Genomic DNA, 22591 nt, shown 5'->3' with positions numbered 1-22591 from the left:
CACATTGCTTCCTATCTATAGGGTTGGGTATTTCTGTAAGGCTTGTGATCTATTTATAACCAATTCTGACATCCTATGGTCAAAAATAGGTCAAGGACTGATTAAGTCTATAGTGTGTCTGATAATGAAAAAGTGCCATAGGATGGAGTAGGCATATTTTGATATAGGTGGCATTTGTTGATTGGTTGGGGTGTAATAATAGCATAGTTAGATGGCACACTTCTCTTAATAGCATAATTAGGTGTCACACTTCTCCCTTTTGTAAAAGTTGGATCTTTGGTTTTGTAACCCACCACATGTTGGAATTAGATTGGATTCTATGTTGAAAATGGCCAAAGAGAATCTTCAGCTAAAACATTTATATAGATTTTATTTTTGGACCAAATTCTATGAAAACACTTGAAATCCTCTTGATTTCTATTTTCCTACATAAAGATATTTTTTACATTTTTATACATATTGGATAAATACTTAAGTTATTAGAAATGGATTGGCTACCTTAGTTGCCAACTTTGACAACCTAAATTTAGAAGAATTATGTGGTATGACGGTTATCATGTATGGTCATCACAACAAGATCATCTCTAATGTCTAAAACTTATCAAGCTAAGAATATTGATGAGACTAAACATATTATTAGTTTCCAACATCTTCTCTTCCTTAGCTTTCAATCAAAAAAGAAAGGAGTGAGCTTGCAAGTATGATAATATATTACAACAGAACTTAGAATGTTTGCAAATGATAGAATGTGAGTTTGATATAATTGGCAAAAACAAATGGCAGTAGATTAAGTTAACTAGATCACATTATAATGCAAGAATAAATGCATGCCAAAAAAATATTTGTGTTTTTTCAAAGACTGCTTTAGATACCTATTTCACTAATATATTTATATGCTTATTTTTGGTAGAAACATATTGAACAATTACTTTTCTTTAAAGAATTCTCTTACATACAAAATAATGTTTTGCTTTTATATATTTTGTCTAAGCATAGAATACATAATTTAGAACCAACTTAATTAAGCCTCACTTATCTCAACTTAAGTCTAAGTCTTCTATTGTAGAAACATGAGCTAGATCAAAGATAATTTCTTTGTAAGCAAAATTGAGAGAGATAGGAAAAAATATACATTTAGTTTATGCAAAAGCCTCCAAATATATACTACTTCTTTAGTAGACTTAGATGAGGCTTTGTGCTCCACTTCTATTGAATATGTAGCATGTTGTTCTTTGTTTAGTGATAAGGTAGCCCAAGTAATCAACATTTATGAATCCTTCTAAAGTAAAGTTAAGAGATCTTTTAAAAAAGATTTTATACTTGGCAATTTTTATGATATATCTTAGAATTTTCTTTATTATATCTAAATATTTTTGTTGAGTCTTAATTATAAATTATGCTACAATATCAATAATATAAGATGATTTTGATTTGATATTAATAGAAAATAAAAGTTTTTTTTCACTATCTTGCAATTCTCTACAGAGTTGACAATAATAATACTACCATTAAACTTGGTGATAAATCCTTCAAGTAATAGAGTGTGCTCAAATTTGCAACTTTTTATGCCAAAATCTAAGAATATTTAAGAAACATTCCATCATGAGTGTGTACAAAATCTATTCTAAGATATTTACAAATTTTGCCAAGATTATTTATTTCATATTTATCTTGCAACTATTTCTTAACAAGTGAAATGCATTTATTGTTATTTTTGATAATGAATAAATCATCTACATACAACATGAGTATAGTTATGAACTCACCATCCTTAAGATAGTAGGGATTTGGATAAGCTTTACTCTTACTCCATCCATAGCTTTATAAGTAAGTATTGAACTCTTCATATCATATTCTTAGAAATTGCTTCAATCCGTATAGTAATTTATAGAGCTTATAAATAAAATGCTTAAGTCTTTGTTTGCAAAGCCAAAAGATTATTCCATGTAGAGCTCTTCTTAAAGTGTTCCATTAAGGAATATTGTCACAACATCTAAGTGACTAATTACAAGGGCAATGATAGTCTCTAGTATGACCATTTCAACAACCAAAGCAAAGGTATTGTTGTAATTTATCCTTTTATATTGCTTTAGACTTCTTGCTACTTATTGGACATTTGAAAGTTTACATGTATGATTCTTTGGTTGTGAAAAGGGTTTTTAAACTAAAAGCCCATTTATTAGAAAAAACATGTCATCCAAATAGAAGCTTCATTAATACCTATATTCTTTTTGTGCTTTAGAGAATCAAATTCTTCTTACATAGCAACCACTAATCTAAGATCAAATACAATATCTTTTGATAAGATATTAGCATTTACTAAATGTGATGTCTATATAATATAAATGTCGGCATTATCTAAAAATTATAGATTATAAGCATGATATTTAGATGGCATATTATAGTGCATGTGCTTTGATGACTTTCTTGTGATCTAAATTGGTTCTTTATTAGTCACTACACCTTGTTGTTTGCAAGTGATCGGGCTTAGAATACTTTATTATTTAAGCTAGTTCTTTTCATGCTTGTCATACTTGTCTTTTACAAGAAGCACATCATTTATTGTACCATGATACTAAATTTCTCACTTTGGTTCCTAATGAGGTAGTGTAGAAACTTTAGTGCTATCAGTAGTGCTATCAATTATCCTAAACTTTGACAACCTAAACACAAAAGGACTATGTTTTGTGATGGTAATCACATACAACCTTCAGAACAAGGTTAATACTAATGTCCAAAGTTTATCAAGCTTAGCATTGGCGACACTAAGCCCATTATAACTTTCCAACATCAATACAATAAAAACTGCCATTTTTTAAACTAGCACTTGTTCATTATGCTACAAAACATTTTGAATGAAGCTGGAATAAAACACACATCCATTGTAATGATTGTAAGTTACAATGAGAAGAAACAAATTCCTTGGATATAATAAAACATATGTTTATTAGATTGGTATATAGATTAAACCTTGTATAGTTTGGATATTTCTGTTTGTATATTTATTCATTTATTTATTTCTATATCTATTTGTTTATTAATATTATTTTAAAGTTAAAGAATTTTTTATAATAAAATATAAATATGGATTTTATATTTAATATGAATTATCCAAAAGAATCTTGAATCTATTAATAATCAAACATTATGATCTTTACATATTCATATGTATGTATATATATAAATATATATATATATATATGTGTGTGTATATATATAAATATATATATATATATGTGTGTGTATATATATAAAGAAATAATGTACATATATATATATATATATATATATATATATATTTTGATAAAATTTCATAAAAATATTTTTTTCAAAGATTTTCACTATCTTTAAATGTAGATTTTGATTAGCTTTTGCTTTATAATTTATGTTAAGTTATATAATCTTTAACTATCTATTTTTGTATAAATCCTTATTTTGTGAACTTATGTTTTAAAAAACTAACAACAATAGTGATTCAAAAAAAGATTTAAACCATTATTTTATGTAACCACAACAACTAATATAATGTTTCAAGTTATTTTTTTAAAACACATTAAAGTGTTAGTATAAAAAACTATTTTGAAAGTTGAAGTGATACTTAAGCAAATCTTGTGTAAATACCATGTTAAGTTCAAAAGCTTAGTTTACACTAGAATGTACATTAATCTTCATATAAATCAAGTAGCATCATAGTAATGGTAATGTATAAATAAGATGTTTCAATTTTTCCTTCCAAGTATACTTATGCTTAATTACTTTACTATTAACTGATTTATTTTCACATTATAATTTAAGTCATTTAAACTTTAAGGTTGCTATAGTACATACATATCAAACAACATAATGAATAAATAAACCAAAAAAAAATCTCTGTTTCCTATTAAAACATCATTCAATAAGCAATTATTCTAAAGTATCAAAATAATAGTTAAGTTGGACTTTGGTATCTATAAATTTTGGGTTTTAAACCCTCAAAGTTTTATTTTATATATATACACAAACCATTAGTTTTTCTCATATATCTATAATCAAGAGGTTTGAAAAAATGTAAATTAAGATGAAAATACATTATCAAAAAATACAAATTCAAATTATTAACAAATTATTTATAATATTTTGATGAGGACAATTGCATTGTTGAAGTATACATTGTCATGTGATTATATGATTACTTTCTTGGTGATTAAATATTTCACAGTACACTAATAACGATTTTGTTTATTTTCAAATCCTAAGTTATTTGATTTATTATTTATGTTCGATATCAAATATTTAATTCTAGACACCCATTATGTAGATACCCTCCTTTTAGGACACCTCTTGTGCCACACGTATATTGTTGTCATGATCATTATTTTGTAATATTGTTGTTCGTTGAAAGGCTGAAGTAATACCAATGCTCAAGTCCAACCGAAACAACCCAACGATTGCCTTGCATTTTTGATTGCGTGTGTCAAAGACCCTAATTCACTGTCATAGATTACATAGCTAAAACTGAAAAGTAGAATGTTGACGATGGAACTGGACAATGTTAATAGCGACTTTTCCACTTCCTTACAGAGAATGATTGCCAACGTAGGAAGAGAAAGCGGAATTCCAAGACAGATCCCTGACTTCCAACACGTCGATGCAAGACCATGCCATCAGCGGGGCCTAACATATGCAAAAACCAAAAATCTATCACCTAAGGTCTAGATACAGAAAAAATCGGCCAAAATGCAGTAAGAAAATATGACACGCTGCAGGGAGACATGTAATACACATCCGCTACAAAGTGAAAGATTGTTTATAAGCAAAAAGTTCACCAAAATCTGTGGCTTGCCCCCAAGTAGTTAATTATAGGCTACATTGACGGCCAACAGACAACATTCACATGGCAGCCAGTGCTGCAGTAATCCATTGTCTACACAGGCCTAATAATGCATCGCTACATTACAGCAAACCTAATTACTCCAGATTGTTACAAATCCGTTTGTCATGATCGAATAACCTGCAATGTTCAATAGACAAATCCAGCACAAAAGAGGACCTGACAACATGACAATATTCCCTTGAACACCAGAGACAATAAAACAGAGGTTATGAATTACCACATCCCTAGCTTTGAGTGGCTGATACGGCTGGAGGCTGACTACCTGGAACGGCAGGCACACTTCCAGCAGCAGCTGAATTATAATCGTAGCCACTTGTAGCAGGTGGAGCTGTTGTCTCTCCAGATGTGGCAGTGTAGCCAGTTTGACTTTGTCCATAAGCAGGATATCCTTGTTGCCCATACGATTGCTGGTCACCTTGAGCAGGCGGAGCATATGAATATCCACTGTAAGGTGGTTGGACATATGCCTGCTGAGAGTAACTTTGCTGACTGTATGTTGTAGCCGGATCACCGTATGTTTGAGCTTGAGCAGACTGTTGCTGGTAACCTTGGTAGTAACTTTGCTGATTATAGCCAGCAGAATTAGGAGGATTTGTTGCACCCTGAGGCGGTTGATGTGCCTGGAGAACAGAAATATTCCATCCAACTTTGAAAAGTAAGGAATTATTCACATCTTACAAAACAGAAATGATAATAACCAGAACGTCCGAGGCATCACATTCGAAAGGAATGTGTTCCGTACCTGCTGATTTTGCTGCCCATAGTAGTCATAAGATGATTGTTGTTGAGCCTGTGTAGCAGATGCAGGTGACCGCTGCTCCCAACCAGAAGAATAAACGCCAGGAGGTTGTTGGGAAAATTGACCATAAGCTTGGGGGGGTGCTTGCGGATATGGTTGGGGAGGACCAGGATAATGAGCAGGCTGCTGGTATCCATAAGGTGGAGGGGCACCCGGTGGACCCCATTGCTGAGGCCCTGAGGGTCTGTATCCAGAACCATACTGTAGGTTGTAGCCACCTGGAGGTCTTGAGGTACGATTCTGCTCAAGCATCCACCAAAAGCAACCAAATAGAACCTTATAATGCGCACCATCACACGAGACAACTGCCAGAAATGTTTCATGCATGCATTCTTCCATTCTAGAAGACACATCAGCTTTGAATACACGAACAAAGACAAAATTCCGGGAAAAAAAGAGAAAAAAGAAAAACCCGCATATCAAAAGATAAGCAAGTTCATGGCTCAACAAGGACACTTAGCAAGTAAAAACCACCAGGCAAGAGAAAGAGGGCAACGCTGACAGTTCAAAAACATCGCACCACAAAAGTCATGAGGTTGGTCAATATACACAAGCTGGACAAATCACTCTCACCTCATCCAAATTTGGGTGTGGACTTTCAGGCTACCGGCGACACATTGAAGCCCCATCCTTGCTCAGTGCAATTTAAGTGCACCTGTTCCAGGCTTGACTAAAAACGTCCATCCCTTAAACCAAAGCGGGACTCACAAACATAACAGACGAAGATAGCTCTAGAACCACATAGGATGAACCTCCTTGTCGCAAAAGGTGAAACTTCATAAGCTAGAATATGCATCCTAATGGCTAGACGATATAATCCACACCCATGATTTTGGCAATCTGCATATTTAAAATAAGCAAGGATGTGCCAAAATACATCTTCAGTGCCCAGAAATAACATTACACCGTAATTACCTGTAAAGCATCATTCCTGAGAACTTGACTTTCACTGGGGAGTAGCCTAAAATCAGAAGTGATGCCGTCTGAAGTCCACATACCTTTCTCAGCGGCCAATTCATCAAAATTAGAACTTTTACTAGTACCCAATCAAGCTAAGTCTGGTATAGGAAACAACTTGATTCCATCATATGGATCGCTAATTCAGTAGCTTTAAGTGCGAAAACTCATAAGCTCTGATCTATAAATGAACATAGATTTCCAAGAGATAGGCTTCAGAGTAACAAATTAAAATGAAAGTAAGAAGAAACAGAATATGACTTATCGTTTACAGGTGCAGCAGTGGATTAAAAAACAAGCATCCATAAATTAGAATTTAGAGAGCGATTCTGTGATGAGATAATGTAATCCTTCAGCGAAATGTTGCAACTGTGACTAAATTAAAAGACCCTTTGGTTCACCTACGAATCACAAAACCAATACGTGTCGTACAGCTTTGTTCAGTACCTTACGACGCTCCAGATGGCGCAACATATCCTCGATTACTAGTGAGCTGTCAGAATTAGAACTCATCGCATACAAAATCATGGCCAACACAATCATTCTCAAAGAAGCCGCAAGCTGAGTCAAGGCAAAGTGAGATAAGTTTCAAACGGCAGTGTATGTAGATGGACCTAGAAGGCGATCAGATGATAAAACGTCGCAAAAAGAAGCGGGAGTGAGGCGACAAAGAAGATCGAAAGATACCCTTCCACACAACCGAATGCAGTAACAAACAATGACCACATATATCGACTCCACCAGGCGCACGCATGCATAGGATTTGATCTGAAAGTATTCTGAAAGCAACCATACCTCGTCAATTACTTCCTTAATCAATTCATACGCCATATCAGTAACCTTCTTGATTCCTATGAGCGTAACCACCCTCTCGGTGGCCCCTGGCTCAGTCTCAGAGTCATTTTGCACCTGAAACATGTTATAAAACAAATACGTGCTACGTTAAAACATGCAATTGACACTTCCATTGGCCGCGATGGTAAAAGAAACACAAAAAAATTTAAAATTTATCGAATGTTTAATGTCCCTCCATCTCCACCACCACCACCATACAGCACCTGAATTCGAGCTCCGGAACGACTCTGAAGGCTTTTAATCGTCTCCCCACCTCTTCCAATGATCAATCCAACCTGCAAAACCCCGAATCTAACTGTCAATCATAAATCTGACGAAGTATGAACCTTTCAAGTTGTACGAATGTACATTGGGAAAATAAGAAACCTTGTTGTTCGGAACTTTAATTTGTACTTGCTCTCCCCCATGACCGCCAAAACTACGACCACCGAATGCACCGCCAGGAGCCCCAGTGGAGGCCTGCTAAGAATTCGAAAAAAAACAATTGAATAACATTAGAACTGGCGCATCCACCCTTTCAAAAACCAAGTTCGATCTTCAAAGTGCCCCAAACTTAGAGTCACGACATTGGTTCAAGCATCAAAACACCAGCGTCTAAATCGATACAACTGAAGGACAAGATTCCTAGATTCTAAAACAAAGGCTTGAGAGAAGACCTCAGCAATGACATCTTTCACAAGCTGCTCCGCTCTACTGATCTGCTCAGGGGTGCCCATAAGCTCTACTTGCCGTGTTGACGAGCGAGGATCGGACTCACCATCCCTTGCCACTTGAATACGAGCACCAGATTGATGTTGCAAGTACTTGATGGTCTCGCCTCCCTTGCCAATAACAAGTCCAACCTGCCAATGAGACATTGAGGAAATAAGAAATGTGTTCAGAAAGCAATCGCGCAAACCTCTTCAGTATGCAGTCCCCACTTCATGCCAATTACACCACTTTCTTATCAGAATAGAGTCTCTTCTAAATTATGATGATGACAACGACGGCTGACCTTAGAATTTGGCACCTCGATCTTTCTTGATTCATGAGGACCGCCTTGGTTGTAATACTGATGAGAACCATGTTGAGGAGGCTGATGGTACTGCTGAGAATCAAGGTGAGCAGGTTGATGAAACTGCTGAGGATTATGTTGCTGGTACTCTTGATGTTGCTGAAACTGATGGAAAGAAGAATTTTCTTCCGGAGGCTGTTCGTGGTTATGCTTGGAATTGTCATCTAATCAACGTGATAAGCTCGTAAGTCAGTGAACACGATTCGTGAAGATCCCATACGTAAATCACTTAGCAACAAAACAAGGCTACCTCAAGAGGACTCCAAGATAGGAAACTTAGTCAACACTAAGCCTACTGTAAAGAGCGTGATGTCAGCGCAAACCAGAAGAACGGACAGCAACTGTGCACACAGAATTTCCCTCTACTTAACACGGGAGGGGGGGGGGGGGGGGGGGTGTGTTTGTAAACAGACAAATTCCTACACAGAATTGAAACGTGCACCTGAAGGTCATCAAGGGTTGTTTCAATCTTACCAGCAAAGGTTTCGCCCAGATCCAAGCCATTCGGGCGCACAGGCGCACTGTGATCCTCCGCACTAGTTTCTTCCGTCCGAGGCCGCTTGGCCTCAGCCCCGACCAACCTCGCGGCTATCTGGGCAGCCTTCTGCTTCGCGATCTCAAACTCTGAAAGCGGCGGTGGCACATTATTATACGAAACGACGGGGGCAGGGCCTGATTCTCCACCGTCCAAGCTGTTCCCATTCGTGTTACCAAGCACAGGCTCCTCGTTGTCCGCCGTATCGTCAAATTTACGCTTCTTCTCCGAGCGAGGGGTTTGCTCCTCGCGATTTTCCGTGGCCACAACTTCGCCATCGTGAGCCATAATACAAGGAAGGCACGATGCAAGAACTGATGCAAAGGAGAAGCTCCTACCGAGTTGAGAGACACTAACGAAGAGGAAAAAATTGGTGAGGAAATGGAAGAGGGATTCACTAAGAGTCGAACATGAGGAAAATAAAGAAAAATTAAAAAAAAAAAATTAAAAAAAAAAAAAATCTCGCACACAAAAACACTCACAGACACACACACAGAGAAAGAGGGGAAAGCACAGTTCTGGCCCTAACCTAAAACCAGACCAGTCTCGACCGTCGATCTCCTGCCCCGGCGAACAATCCCAGAAGTTCGAGAGGGTGAATGAGTGACCGACTGGCTGTGCATGACCGTGTCTTGCTGACGAAACTGTGTTGTCCTTCCGTTCGTTCCCTTTCGACGTTCCCCGTTCCCTTCCAGGAGAGAGAGAGGAGAAAGCTGGAATCGGTCTCCCTCGCTGCCACTTCCACACTGATTTGTGACCCCTTTGCACATGACGATGCGACTGATTCAGCGCAGAATTGTAATCCTGAGCTCGTTTACAAGACATATTCCACGCCAGTTTTGAACTGATTAAAGGTGCCTCCATCTATTTAATGAAGGAAGCTTAGGTATAAGACAAATAACTAAAGAAGCCTTCTCATTGGCCAAAATCAAATAAATTTTTAATTTGTAGAAAGCCCTGCATAAGTTACGAAAACACCTCCAATTTATTATTTGTAGATCAAATTTTTTCACAACTAGTCAAAAATATAACAAAAACAATTCATCATGGATTTATAAGTTGAAGGTGTAATTAAGCCTACACATTACAAGTTTTGCACACATGAATATTTAATTATCATTCTCTATTAATTAATTCACTTTGCACTTCTCTTCTCACTTTGTTTATTGACCTTAACTTTTTTGTTGAAAAAACGTTCTCAATATGACACAATGGAAGAATGAATAAAACCTGGCAAAGAAATAAAATAGAATGGCTGATGTTTATAGTTCACCAACTTTGTTTACAATGACAAGTAGTGCAAAAGTTGTTCATTTGCAAAGGTAAAAGAAGGTTTTTCATTCTTTGACATTGGTAACCACAAGTGCTATTCTTATAAATAAATAAATACATAAAAACTTTAAGTTTCAATCTTAAATGCTCTCTGCTAAGAATGCAATACCATGCTATAGATGGAGTGATACTTTGAAATGATATATCCATAAGGATTGCATCCCTAATTATACTCCATTCCCAACGCCTTAGCATTTCAATCTCTACACCCAGCTTAAAGATATTGCTGAGGAAGGAAGATGTTTTTAGTATGTGTTATTCATGCCAGTGAATAGTATCAGATTGTAATTAGTATATTCCAGTTTCTTAATACGCAGGGAACAGTTTGATCTGAAATTACCACAGAATAGTGGCCAACTCCCCATTCATATCATTGTCACATGCTTCTAAAACCATTTAGTATGATTATATATATTAAAAAAAGAAAAAAAGAAAAAAAGTCAAAAACTTTCAAAACGTTTGAGAGGGGAAACACCCACGTGTGTCAATTGAGAGACCTCTTGTAACTTATTCCAAGCTCAATTGGAACCCCGAATGGAAAATCATACAGTTCTTTGGATAAGCAGTAGATCTGACTCAACTAAGGGATTCCTAATAAACTCTGGGGCCAACAATGACAGGGCCCAACACACACATATGTACATACAATCTGCATACATGTGTGAATGAAATAAATAGATAGAAAAATAAATTAATAATTTAATAAATGGAACCACAATGCCCAAGTCGGTACGGTAAAGAAAGAAATAAACCATCCCGCTAGGGTTGGCAGCACTGCCGGCTCTGCAATGCCAGATTGCCAGGGCAAGAATGAATGCAGAATGGGAATGAAGTAGTGCTCCATTGCCCTATTCCTCCACAATCCTAAACCTCACAGACCCCAACGCATCTGCAGAGGTGACCTCCCACAATTCTACAATACAATAGACTAGCTAGCAAGCAAGCAAGCACGCACGCACAGACTAGCAAAAGAGAGAAGAGAGAGAGCTCATCTTACTGCTTCCCAGTACCAGTACTGCTACTACTACTATACCATGAGAACCTAGAGATGGGAACCCTAGCTGCTCAGCAAGGAGAGGGAGGCAAAGGAGAGCGGAGGGAGCCTACTTGCAAGGGGAGCAGAGGAGTCCTATCTTCGGCATCAGGTAAACCTGACTTTTGATTACCTGGCCGTTGACGAGGAAGCCCGGAGTCACCATGAATCCCACTTTGGAGGAGAAGACGGAGGCATCGAACTGCGGCATGGTGAGCACATCCAGAGTCTCCATGTACTTGGGATCGAAAGCTGTGGACGTCTTGACGCAGTATATGGCAGCGGGCGGGTCGAAGGAGTAGGCCAGCTTGTGCGCCCGCCACACATGCTTCATGGCCTCCAGGAAATCCTCCACCAAGGTTTGAGGCCACTCTTCCCACCACTGCAGCTCATCGTGAATCGCTTGAAACTTCCTGTTGCAAAACATGTGGAAATTCTCGTGGTACACTCTGCTGTCAGGGTTGATCGCGTCTGTGGGGCTCAGCAACGCCAGCATTTCGTACTCGTCCCACGATGACATCCGAGGCGCGCCTTGTTTGTCCAACAGGGACATGTCCGAGGAGAGCCCGTAGCTTTCGCTGCCGAAGTCCCCTAGAACGAGTCTGTTTACACAGGCCTCCAACGCGTATTTCAAGTGCCAGGGTTTGGCGAAGGAAGTGTGGGGGAGTAACCGGGCGATTAAAGAACTCACGACGTCTTTCGGCCTTAGATTGTCCTGGAGATCCTCCACTGAAATGCTCTGCTCGCGATGTTTGGACAGTGATTGGCAGAAGCTCCGTAGAAACGTTTTCTGCACCTGCACGATCTCTTCGAAGAGAGAGGTTGTGAGGTCGGTCCATGGCGTCTTGAGGAATTGGAGCCTCATAGAGCTGCTCATGTCCCTCACAGGATAACCATTCGTTCGTGTTCTGGGAGCCGACTTCGCCCTTCGCGGTGTCGGTACGTCTTTCTCTCGCGGAGGGCGTTTCTTCTCGCTTGCGACCGAGTTTGCTCTTGCTGGCAGCATCACCTTCTGCGGAGTAGCTTTTAAGGACTCCGAGTCATCTTCGCAGTATTTTGAGGGTGGTGAGGACCCCTGGGATTGCAAGGTGAAGGTCTTGATTTCTTGACACATTGATTGCAAAGCACTATACATTTGTTTCATCTCATTCATTTCTTGCTGATGCTGTTCTCGAAAACTGGACCACTGCTCTTCGAATTTTGGTGAGGTTGCGGCTACGGGTGATGCAGGCTTGGACGTCCGTCTAGACACCAAAAAAATAAAAAGTTGAAGTGAGCACTCAAAAATTATCAAATGTATACCAGTACACTTCCAACTGATGCTTATCAAACTCTTTACAATCTTCCATGCAATCGACACCTAGTCCTGAAACGTAACATTTCCAAGTATTGATGTTGAAAGTGACAGGCTTGTCCGTTCGCTGAATTTACATCTCAGCCTACCTTAGCCTATACAATCCAATGATGCTGTGTGTGACTTAAGATAACACGGTTCACTGCGTTCGCACAATATTAACGCCATGCGTAGAACGCAGTATCATCGATTCTGTTCTTCTCACTGTGAATATCATACAAATTCGAAGGTAATAACGCAAAGGAAGTTGTTCGCTTATCATCGGACATGCACTTACCGGGAGAAAATGCCACTGACGGACTTCGGAAGCTTGCCGGCCTTAGAAGCAGGAGGTGTCTTGTCTCCAGAAGTCGGATGTTTGCGAGAATCGGAGGTTGATGTTGAAGATACATCGATTCCCAAACCAATCCTATTCCAGGTTTTACATCCACAGCCGACCTCCGAGACTTGAGGCACTGGTTGCCCTCTCCCTGCACAAGGTGTAGACACTCCGTCAAAAATGAGTTCACACGCCTCACTATACCCAAAATCTCGGGTGCATCTCCGAGAACCAAGAGATCACTACTCATTGTAAAACAGGCCGACCGAAAACGTCCAACAGCTCCCTTCACTACTTTTGGCACCAGGTGGTCGGCGCACCTGAAGTCAGCATTGACGGATCTAGCGTTTTCCTTCTACTGCTTCTTGAAGTGGACCTAGACCGTCCAGAGGGAGGCATTTTAGGGCTTGGCTCACTGCGCTCCTGCCTCCTTGCCACCACATCCTCACAATCTTCCACTGACGGCATTGTTTCGATAAGTCAACGGCCTTCGGTGATGCTCAACTTTTTGCCGTTTTTTTTTTTGGTCTATGCTCAAGTATTCGAGGATGTGGCATTAACTCATTTCGGCTGATTCTGGGACATACCATTTGTGTAAATACAATGAGAAGATATGTGAAAACGAATTCCTACAAAATAAATAAATAAATAAATCGTCGGAATCTTGAGCATTCCGACCCTTCAAAACGGTTCATTGAGAGGCCTGCCCCTGAACATTTTCACTTACCGCTTAAGAGTTCGACGAAGTCTAGCAGAATGATGCTGCAACGTCGGAAGAAGGGGCTCTAAACAAAATCCCACAATCTACGTAACATGTGGCACTGTCTGCAGGAAGCTCGGATTCAATGATTCCGATCACTCCATCCATATCCCACACTGCACCAACTGGTGCGCACTCGCATATCCACAGCACAGTTGGTCCTTGGAATCACACCTCTACAACTACAATCAAGGTGCGAGGGTCCACATTGCACTTCACTTGCGAACCCCTTCTTCCGCGAAACGCGGGCCTCAAATTATGCCGCTCGTCCGAGCACTCTAAAAGCACGGCATTCATGGCCTGGGTTTGATCCGTGAAACCTGTAAACCGACTCGCGCACACTTGGAGCCCCTTCGTGCACCACACACCCCACGTAGAAAGTCACACAGACACTCTCCGAATTGCCTGAATCTCCACCTAGACCATCTAAGAGGTTCGAAGTCCTCCGTCGCAACGGGTTCGCTCATGAGGAGTCAGAACTGAACTAAAATCTCGCACGCATCAAAGAACTACAGAAAAAGCGCTCCAGTTGCGCATAAAAGCAGCACCACCACATCAAAAAAAACCACTAGCAACGGTCCTTGTTCTCGATAGTTCCCGTCACTTTCCTGACAACTGAAACTAGTACACACACTAGATTAAACCTCAGCTGATCCTCACACTTGACATCCTGACGCCAATCCTCCCACAGAGCTCCACAATGAGCACCTGTACACACACACACACACACACACAGAGACAAACACACACACTCACACGCTCTATCTCTCGCTACGGCAACTGCCTCACTCTTCCACTTTCAAAAACAATCGAGAGTTCTGGAAACGAACGGAATGAAAAAGGAAATAAATAAAAACTAGATATGTATCTAGCCAAATCAAAGGCAGGTTGCTCATCAGAAGGAAGAGGGAGGAAACAAAGAGAAGAAAATAAAAAACACAAAGAAACCTAGAATGAAGAGTCATCCTGGATCTATCTATCAGAAAACTGATCCAAGTCATTCATCGAGAAAAGCGCTAAGTTCGTGGGCTGTGCGAGCGGGAATGCTATTCCTAGCAATTCAGGTTAAGTTGGCTGGTGCTGCGGCACCAGTGCCCAATTCGCAATTTGCAGTGAGATGGGACTGTTCCTCTATCGCTCCGATGCCATCCACGCCATCCGCTACTGCTGCTTCTGCTGCTGCTGCTCAGAATGTGAACTCGGATCACGTTTCGAAATTATTCCGACGTGCACCCCCCGTCCTCCTTTACCACGATCATCCACGCATCATCCCCTCCCTCACTCCCCGTTGCCATCTCCCCCGCGCCTGCTTGCTTCGCTGCGGACCTCGGCCACTCCGCCCAGACCCACCTCGCTCCGGTCGACGAATGAATGGCCGTGGATGAATGCATAAGGTGATGATATGTGTGTGCCTGTTTTCATCGATTTTTACATCCCAGGGTTTCTTGCTACTAGACTTAAGACTTTCTGGAATAAAGCAGAGATATCGTGTCCTTACTCCAAGGGTTTTAATGTATTTGGGGATAGGGGAGAAAGTTGTAAATGCATGAAAAAGGAGTCATATTTGGAATTGGCATTGCAAAAGTTAAATCTTTCTTGTGGGTTGTTTTTGAAATAAAATTAAAAAAATAGAAATAAAAATAAGATAAATTAATGTCATCTCTTTTATCACATCAAACTTTGTGACATTAGGGCAAACACAGCACTATGCAGAACCAAATAACTGAGATTCAACACTGAATATTTTAAGGACCACTTGAAATATCAAATCCAAAATATCACCATTCAAATTTTATTACATTCTAGTATGAAGTCAAAGAGGGATGAGAGCTAAGGCAAGTGACATGGTTTTTGATATTTGACCTGCCCTTCTTTTTATATTTTGATTTCAAAATCACCCATCTTGTGAGATGGGTGATTTGGTGAAGTATGACGTGATATTTTGAAATATCACAGGATACTTTGAGCTTGCATCATGGGTGAAATATCACTCAAAAAGCCCATATATTGAAACCCCCCATTCTTTCCATTTCATATTTCCTTGCTTATAATATTGAAGCAAAACAAATAAATCTACTGTAGAATTTTTTAACAATTGAATAGGTAAACATAGTCAGAAGTAGTTCTATGAATGTTTGTGTTGGCACATGAGACATGTAACAGAGATTGAAGACACAACTTCATTCAAAATCTCATGTTGATTGCAAAATATGAGCAGACATTTGTAACATTTGAGATTAATAAAAATTAATAAAGATTCACTATAAGAATTGAGTCTTTTAAAAGATTTCATGTGTTAATAAATAAATCATGTATACAATATGTCAGAATCAATTCTCATTACTGGACATTGTATGATTAATGTAGTTTTATTATGTGTTTTATTTTCCAATCTTTTTAAAAGTCAATATAAATTGCTAGGTTTTGGTGACTCAAACTACAACATGCTCTTAACTTAGGCAAAAATCTAATAAGTCCCATGTAATTTCACCTTCTGCCAAAATTGCACAGCAGTTTTTGAACATGATTTTATTTATTCATTTATTTTTCTCAGAAGATGTACCACTCATGTAATTTTATTGTGTTGTAATCCAGCATGTAAAAGAGTGTCTTAAAACTTGGAAGCTGTATTCCGTTATGAATATCAAATAAATACATCTTAAGAAATAAAATTTTGAATTTGTAGAAAATTACTTTATGGTGACAAATTATGAACAATATATATTATGGATAACATATGTATACATTTGGTATTATTCTTTAATTACTAAAATATTATTGTAGATAATAATAGGCATATATGATATAGAATTCCATCATTTTTTTAATTGTTTATTACTACAACTTGTCACATTCATACCACATGCTTTAAAAAGAAGAGACAGATAACAACCACCCAAATGCAAATTCATAACAAGTTCTACCTACCAAAACCATATAAAACGAGTAAGTGGTGGTTGTTGCCATTCAATTGTATGTTGTGCACTTATTATTGTATGGCAATATCCATTGTACTTCAAACCACGTAGATTTAACAATTTTGGTAAACTTGCAAAGCCTTTTCTATTTTATTTTATTTTATTTATCTATCCATACAATCTATTTCCAATTGATTGTTTTACCTGAGTAATAAAATAACCAAAAATTCATTACTTGGTAATAGAACCTAAAGAAGTTAGCTTTTAATTTAAATAATTATTAAATAATTAATGGTATTTAATGATTAAAAACGTAACATGAAAATGTCATTAGTTGAGTCTCAATTTCAAAATTACGATGGCTATTAAAATAAATAAATAAATAAATTATAAAAGCTTATTTATATTCATTCTTATTCTGTACAATATACATATGTAGTTTTGTTTTTAACATCTAAATATTTAATCTTAAATACATGCCTCAAACAAACACAATGAGATTCACATAGTTGCATTTTGTATTTCTTTGTAATAGCATTATTATTATTATTTAAAATAAATTTAATCCCTCTCTTTCTCTTCCCATTATTATGTGACAATATTCAAATATGATTGTGTCATTCTTAGATACACTGTTTGCAATGCACTTCATAATTACATTGCATATTAATACAAAACATTAACTAGCTTCAGCATACTGTGCATGAAGCACAGCAAGGGACCCGATTTAAAAAATACCTTCTTTTTGCATGTTTGTTTTTCTTCTCTCTTTTCATTGTTGTTGCTTGTGTTGTTTGACACATTCCAGTGGTAGGAATGAGTTCCCATGGTAGGAAGGGGGGCAGCACATGAATCACATGGGGAACAACCACAAAGCTCTCACAAGGAAGGAAGATTAATAGGAGTGGGCATTTATCTACAAAGGAGTAGAATTAGCAGAATTGTATATATTATAATGTATATACATTAAGGAAGCTTAGGTATAAGACAAAGTGACAAAGAAGTCTTCTCATTGATTGAAATCAAAGCAATTGTTAATCAGCAAAAAGACCTCCAAGTTGCTGTCTATAAACATGTTTTCCATGGCCAACAACACAAGTTTGTAAATAGGAAGAGGAGGAGATGAGGATTGAGAGAGGGCATTGGAGTGGTTTTCCTCCTCTTCTGTTTCCTTAGTTTCTATTCTCTTTCCTCCTATTTTCTGTGGTTCAATTGATCCTATCCTCTTTATTTCTGAATTTGCTTCATTCCATTTGCTAAATTAATTCCAGAATCATGGTGCTCCCACTCTTCTTCATCCATGAATGCATCCGAGACCAGCTTCAACGCCTTGGAGCCAAAGGCATCCTGGTGAGTCATGGAGAAATAATCAATACACATCAACAACACAGCAGCAGCAGCAATAACACAAAATAGCAGAAAATAAATCAAAATTAAATAAAAATAAAATCCTAACCCTAATTCTAAGTCTTGTTAGTACCAGATCAACAGACAATGGCTGATTAAACATATGTGAAGTTTGTAGAACACCTTTTGTGAAATTGACTCAAACTTACCATTGTATTGTTTTGATTGCATTTGTGCTATTTTATTTCATTTTATTTTTATTTTTATACTCAGAATAGAAACAAAATATCAAAGTCACTATATCATATTTGAGCATAAAAGATCCAAGTCTATGCCCAAATAAAATATAAAAAAATAAGAACTAATTAAGATGTTGTTGTTTTCTCAATGTTCCTCTTCAAAGTATGTTTATTTTCTTTTTCACAAGACCTGTTGCATCACAGTTCTATATAAATGAATTATTTAAAAAAGTGCAGGCTCTTGTAAACTTTCACAAGAAATGCAACAGCAATAGAAGATTTGATATTGCTACATGGCAAGAATTTTTGAGATTCACTGGAATTCGACTCAATCCAGAGGTGCTTTTATTATAAATAAATAAATAAAATCATGTACATATGTGTGTGTATGAATATATATATATATATATATATATAAATATACACACACACTAATGAATGTCAAAAGTTATTAAGGTTGATTTTGAGATGACAAATGATGAATCAGTGTTTAAAAAGTATTGGGATTTTCCAAAGCCATCAATTGTTTGTCTAGTAATCTTGTGCTGATTTATTGATTGTGCTGTAAATACTCTTCTAACATGTATGTGTGTTGTAGGAACTTGCTCTCTTAATGAGAACACATGCAACATGTGGGACAGAATTCCACTTTGGAACTTTTATGGATTGTGTACATGGAACAGTATGCATCAATTCCATCACATATATTTAAATTGTATTTTGTTTACTAATCAAGATTAGTGCCATAATTTTTTTTTTTTTTTTTTTTTTTTTTTGCCATTCATATACAAATATAATCAATACATTTACTTCATAAACAGCAATACATGTTGTTGGAACATTTTATGTTTCATTATTTGTATTAAAATGACCATATTATTATTTTTTAAATGAAAAACTGCAATTGTGAAGGGTCTGTTTATAACCCATGAACTGTGCAGCTCACTAAATTCAGACAAAACTTGGTGGATGCTGCTTGGAAGAAACTTGATCATGTTTGTGACACTAACGAAATGTAATATATTTATATTTATGTACATAAACTCTCACACATACATATGCACATGTAAGAACTAGAACATTGTAAATCATATATAATCAAATTGCACCAAACCATGAAACAAAACACATAGAACTAATCTTCTATCCTATACCCGCATTTCAAAACCTTGGCCACATTATGTTTTTGATTTGTACCCATTTGCAATCTACATGCATGCAAACAATTAAAAAACACCATGCAATCATCACATAATTCCTAGAGTGTGAGAATTTTGTGGAAAACAAAGACCATGCATAGAAGACTAGTGGACTAATTACATAGAATTCATGTGTTTGAATGCTAAATGTATGTTTGGGCACAACATTGGGGGGTGAAGGACCTAGTGGGGTATGTGACATTGGATCGGATTAAGGATGTGTACCATCTCAAGGTGCATCCTGCGGTCATGATGCAACAAAAGACAGCCGAAGAGGCTATTATTGACTGGTTGAGTGAATCCTTTGGGCTCCTTCAGAAGGTGTACCACTCAGATCTTGCACAGTACTACCTCCTTATTGGAGCCAGCATCCCCCATGACCGTGCCTTTGAATTACTCTTCATCAAAGCCTGGCAGGTGAGTAGTGATGGTTGAAACCCACCCTAATATATATATATATATTTATATATCTACACGGTCAGGACCCTTCACCGCGATTGCTCTAATCCCGTGTAGTAACTGTGGGACGGGGGTGGCGGTGTCGGTGGCAGATCCGTGCCGATGGATACAATGTCGACGACGCGCTGAACCACATCAAGGTGCAGGTGTATAAGAACCGGAATCGGATCCGGGAGTTTTTCAGGGACTACGATCCGTTGCGGCATCGCCTCATCCTGGACTCGCAATTCGCTGCTGCGATCGACAACTCGAAGCTGGTTGTCACCCCGCTTGAGCTGCGCGCCGTTTGCGATCAGTACTGCATGAACGATGACCCCCAGCTGCTCGTTTGCTGGACCGCCTTCTGCGATGAAATCGATACCGTGTACACGCTGAAAGAGCTCGAAAAGACTCCCCTTCGCGAGGTCTGTCCCTCACAAAAACCGGTGTGATTGCGGGCGTATGCGTGTGAGTGTGTGTGCTTTTGCTCATTAGTTTGTTTCTAGAAGAGTATGCATACATGCATGAACATTATCGCGTGTGGAGCTGACGTAGGAGGCTGTGGGGTCGTGCAATGTAGGTGGCGAAGGTGCCCGTGTTGGAGGGCCTCACCCCGCAGCGCTTCCAAATGGGAGCCACGAAGCTGGACGAGAAACAAGAGAGAGCGGTGCAGGAGGTCATCCGCAAGATTCGCACGCAGATGTACAATCGCAGGATCTACGTGCGCGGCTCCTTCCAGGATTTCGCGCAGCCGAAGATGTGCATCGGGGCGGTAGGCCACGTCACTTACACGCAGTTCGCACAGGCACTGAGTAGCCAGCTGAACCTCTACATTGAGCCCTACGAGGTGGCTCTGCTGTGCGCCAAATACGACGACATGAAGAACAAAACGGTCAATTACCTCGCCTTCACCACCGACATCGACCCCGCTCCATAGCCTCCTCCATGCCCTCTCTCATCCCGACCGTATCTCTCGCGCTTTTGCCCACTCCTTCCCACCACGCTTGCTGACTGTGCATGCCGTAATAATTCTGACAATTCATTGCCGCTATGTCTGGATGAATGTTCCCGTTTTCACCGTCATTCGTTGCGTTTCCCTCTAAGCGGTGCAGGGTTCGATTCCATACGAAAGCATGTTCTATTGTTGCCATGTCATGCTCCATACATGGGTTCTATAATACTGCTTTTTTTTTTCCTTCATTCAAGCTGAAATGTGCAACCTTTTGAAATTTACCACGAATATTTTTTTTCCTTTCGAAATAATAAAATTCCAATTCCAATTTTCATGAATGAAGATGATTTTTGACCTTTCACAATTATTATATAGAAAAATAAATTATAACACTTAAAAAAAATTTCAAAGTTAAAATTTGTTGATGATAGATATACATAACTCAACAAAAACAACATGTAAGGACAATTGCAAAAATAAAAACTTAATAATATTAATAATAATTTCTTATTATTAACATTTGTAATTTTTTGGTTGAAGCAACCTACATGTATGTAATTACATCTATATATATATATATATATATATATATATAGGGAATGATAAAGCAATTCAAATTTTTACTAAAATGACATACTCTATCTTAACCATCATTACATCCTTGCAATCTTCACCTTAGTTGTTATCCATTTCCAACCATATCTAAGGATGGAAGGAAGAAGAGGGGGGATATATATATATATATATATATATATATATTGATAGAGAGAGAGAGAATGTCAAGAATGGAGGTAATGGTTGGAAACAAGGGAACAACTAAGAAGGCGGGATGGAGTTGAAAGAGTATAATGTGTCACGGCCATAATCATGTAAGCTAATAATTACATATAGAAATAGGTAGAAGTAAGTAAAAGTAGGTAAAAGTAAGTTAATTCTATAATATTTAATATAGAAGCTTCCTAGAAATTTTTTAGACGCTGCTTTGACTTCATAGGTGTCTTTAATTGACTTTTTGGATTAGAAACGTGGTCAATAAGTTGGCCATGTGCCACACATGTTGTTAGCTTGAAGATCAAGCTAACTATGTGGCCCACACGTAGAAAAACTTACCTTGTAAGTCAAGGCATGTGTCCTACAAAGTCAACACATATTGGAGGTCCTATAGAACGTCGCCACGTAGCCCCTAGTTAGAGAGTATATATAGAGACAAGAGTGAAGGCTTCTTCACTCTTGTCAACTCCTTTCTTGCTTCTAGTTTAGTTTCAAGGGTCTCTAGTTTTCTTGTCTTTTGGCAATAGCCATTCCAGTTTCTCTTTCAATATATATACTTGTTTATATATATTTTGTTACCTCTCTTTGAGTGAATGCTCACTTGTTTGAATTGTTTTTTCATCGAGTTCTTGTCCTTGATAGATTGACAAGAGTGCACTTACAATATCAGAGCTTTGTTTTTCTTGAGTAAGAGTGGATTACCCCTTTCTCTTGACAAGACATAAGCATATTAGAAGTTTGCGGATTACCCACTTCTAAACTGATATTGTTCTTAGTATCTTCTTTGTTATCAAGTCTTTTCTTTTTCTTTTGTCTTGAGCAATATCAGACAAATTTTTCTTCTTAGTATCATTAT

General features: G+C 38.0%; 3 protein-coding genes and 1 long non-coding RNA gene across 5 annotated transcripts; 1 reads left to right on the top strand and 3 right to left on the bottom strand.

Moving 5' to 3' along the window:
* Positions 1–4768: 4768 nt before the first annotated feature.
* Positions 4769–9433, bottom strand: LOC112288614 (uncharacterized). Of its 2 annotated transcripts, none has more exons than XM_024532987.3 (8): positions 9013–9433; positions 8479–8702; positions 8141–8326; positions 7851–7946; positions 7688–7759; positions 7425–7538; positions 5616–5912; positions 4769–5493 (listed from the first exon to the last, which is right to left on the bottom strand). In XM_024532987.3, exons 1-8 carry the CDS (start codon positions 9359–9361, stop codon positions 5098–5100), a joined length of 1734 nt encoding a protein of 577 aa, XP_024388755.1. In that variant the 5' UTR covers positions 9362–9433; the 3' UTR covers positions 4769–5097. The 2 variants fall into 2 exon arrangements, with proteins under 2 accessions (XP_024388755.1, XP_024388756.1); XM_024532988.3 differs by having other exon boundaries at positions 7851–7943.
* Positions 9434–11071: 1638 nt separating this feature from the next.
* LOC112288872 (uncharacterized) lies at positions 11072–15078 on the bottom strand. The gene is made up of 4 exons (XM_024533557.3): positions 13839–15078; positions 13432–13687; positions 13070–13262; positions 11072–12682 (listed from the first exon to the last, which is right to left on the bottom strand). Exons 2-4 carry the CDS (start codon positions 13577–13579, stop codon positions 11509–11511), a joined length of 1515 nt encoding a protein of 504 aa, XP_024389325.1. The 5' UTR covers positions 13580–13687; positions 13839–15078; the 3' UTR covers positions 11072–11508.
* Positions 15079–17773: 2695 nt separating this feature from the next.
* LOC141045912 (uncharacterized) lies at positions 17774–18604 on the bottom strand. The gene is made up of 2 exons (XR_012218487.1): positions 18346–18604; positions 17774–18136 (listed from the first exon to the last, which is right to left on the bottom strand). It is a non-coding gene; the product is annotated as an uncharacterized LOC141045912 (long non-coding RNA).
* On the top strand, positions 18000–21302 carry LOC112288427 (uncharacterized). Its single transcript, XM_024532581.2, has 7 exons — positions 18000–18139; positions 18613–18714; positions 18974–19057; positions 19317–19370; positions 19755–19991; positions 20126–20437; positions 20593–21302. The coding sequence occupies exons 1-7, from the start codon at positions 18065–18067 to the stop codon at positions 20947–20949; spliced, it is 1221 nt and encodes a 406-aa protein (XP_024388349.1). The 5' UTR covers positions 18000–18064; the 3' UTR covers positions 20950–21302.
* Positions 21303–22591: the final 1289 nt, after the last annotated feature.

This window comes from Physcomitrium patens, chromosome 11, assembly GCF_059467195.1.
Source record: "Physcomitrium patens ecotype Gransden chromosome 11, ASM5946719v1, whole genome shotgun sequence".
Classification (NCBI taxonomy): domain Eukaryota; kingdom Viridiplantae; phylum Streptophyta; class Bryopsida; order Funariales; family Funariaceae; genus Physcomitrium; species Physcomitrium patens.
This window is presented reverse-complemented; position numbering and strand designations above follow the sequence as displayed.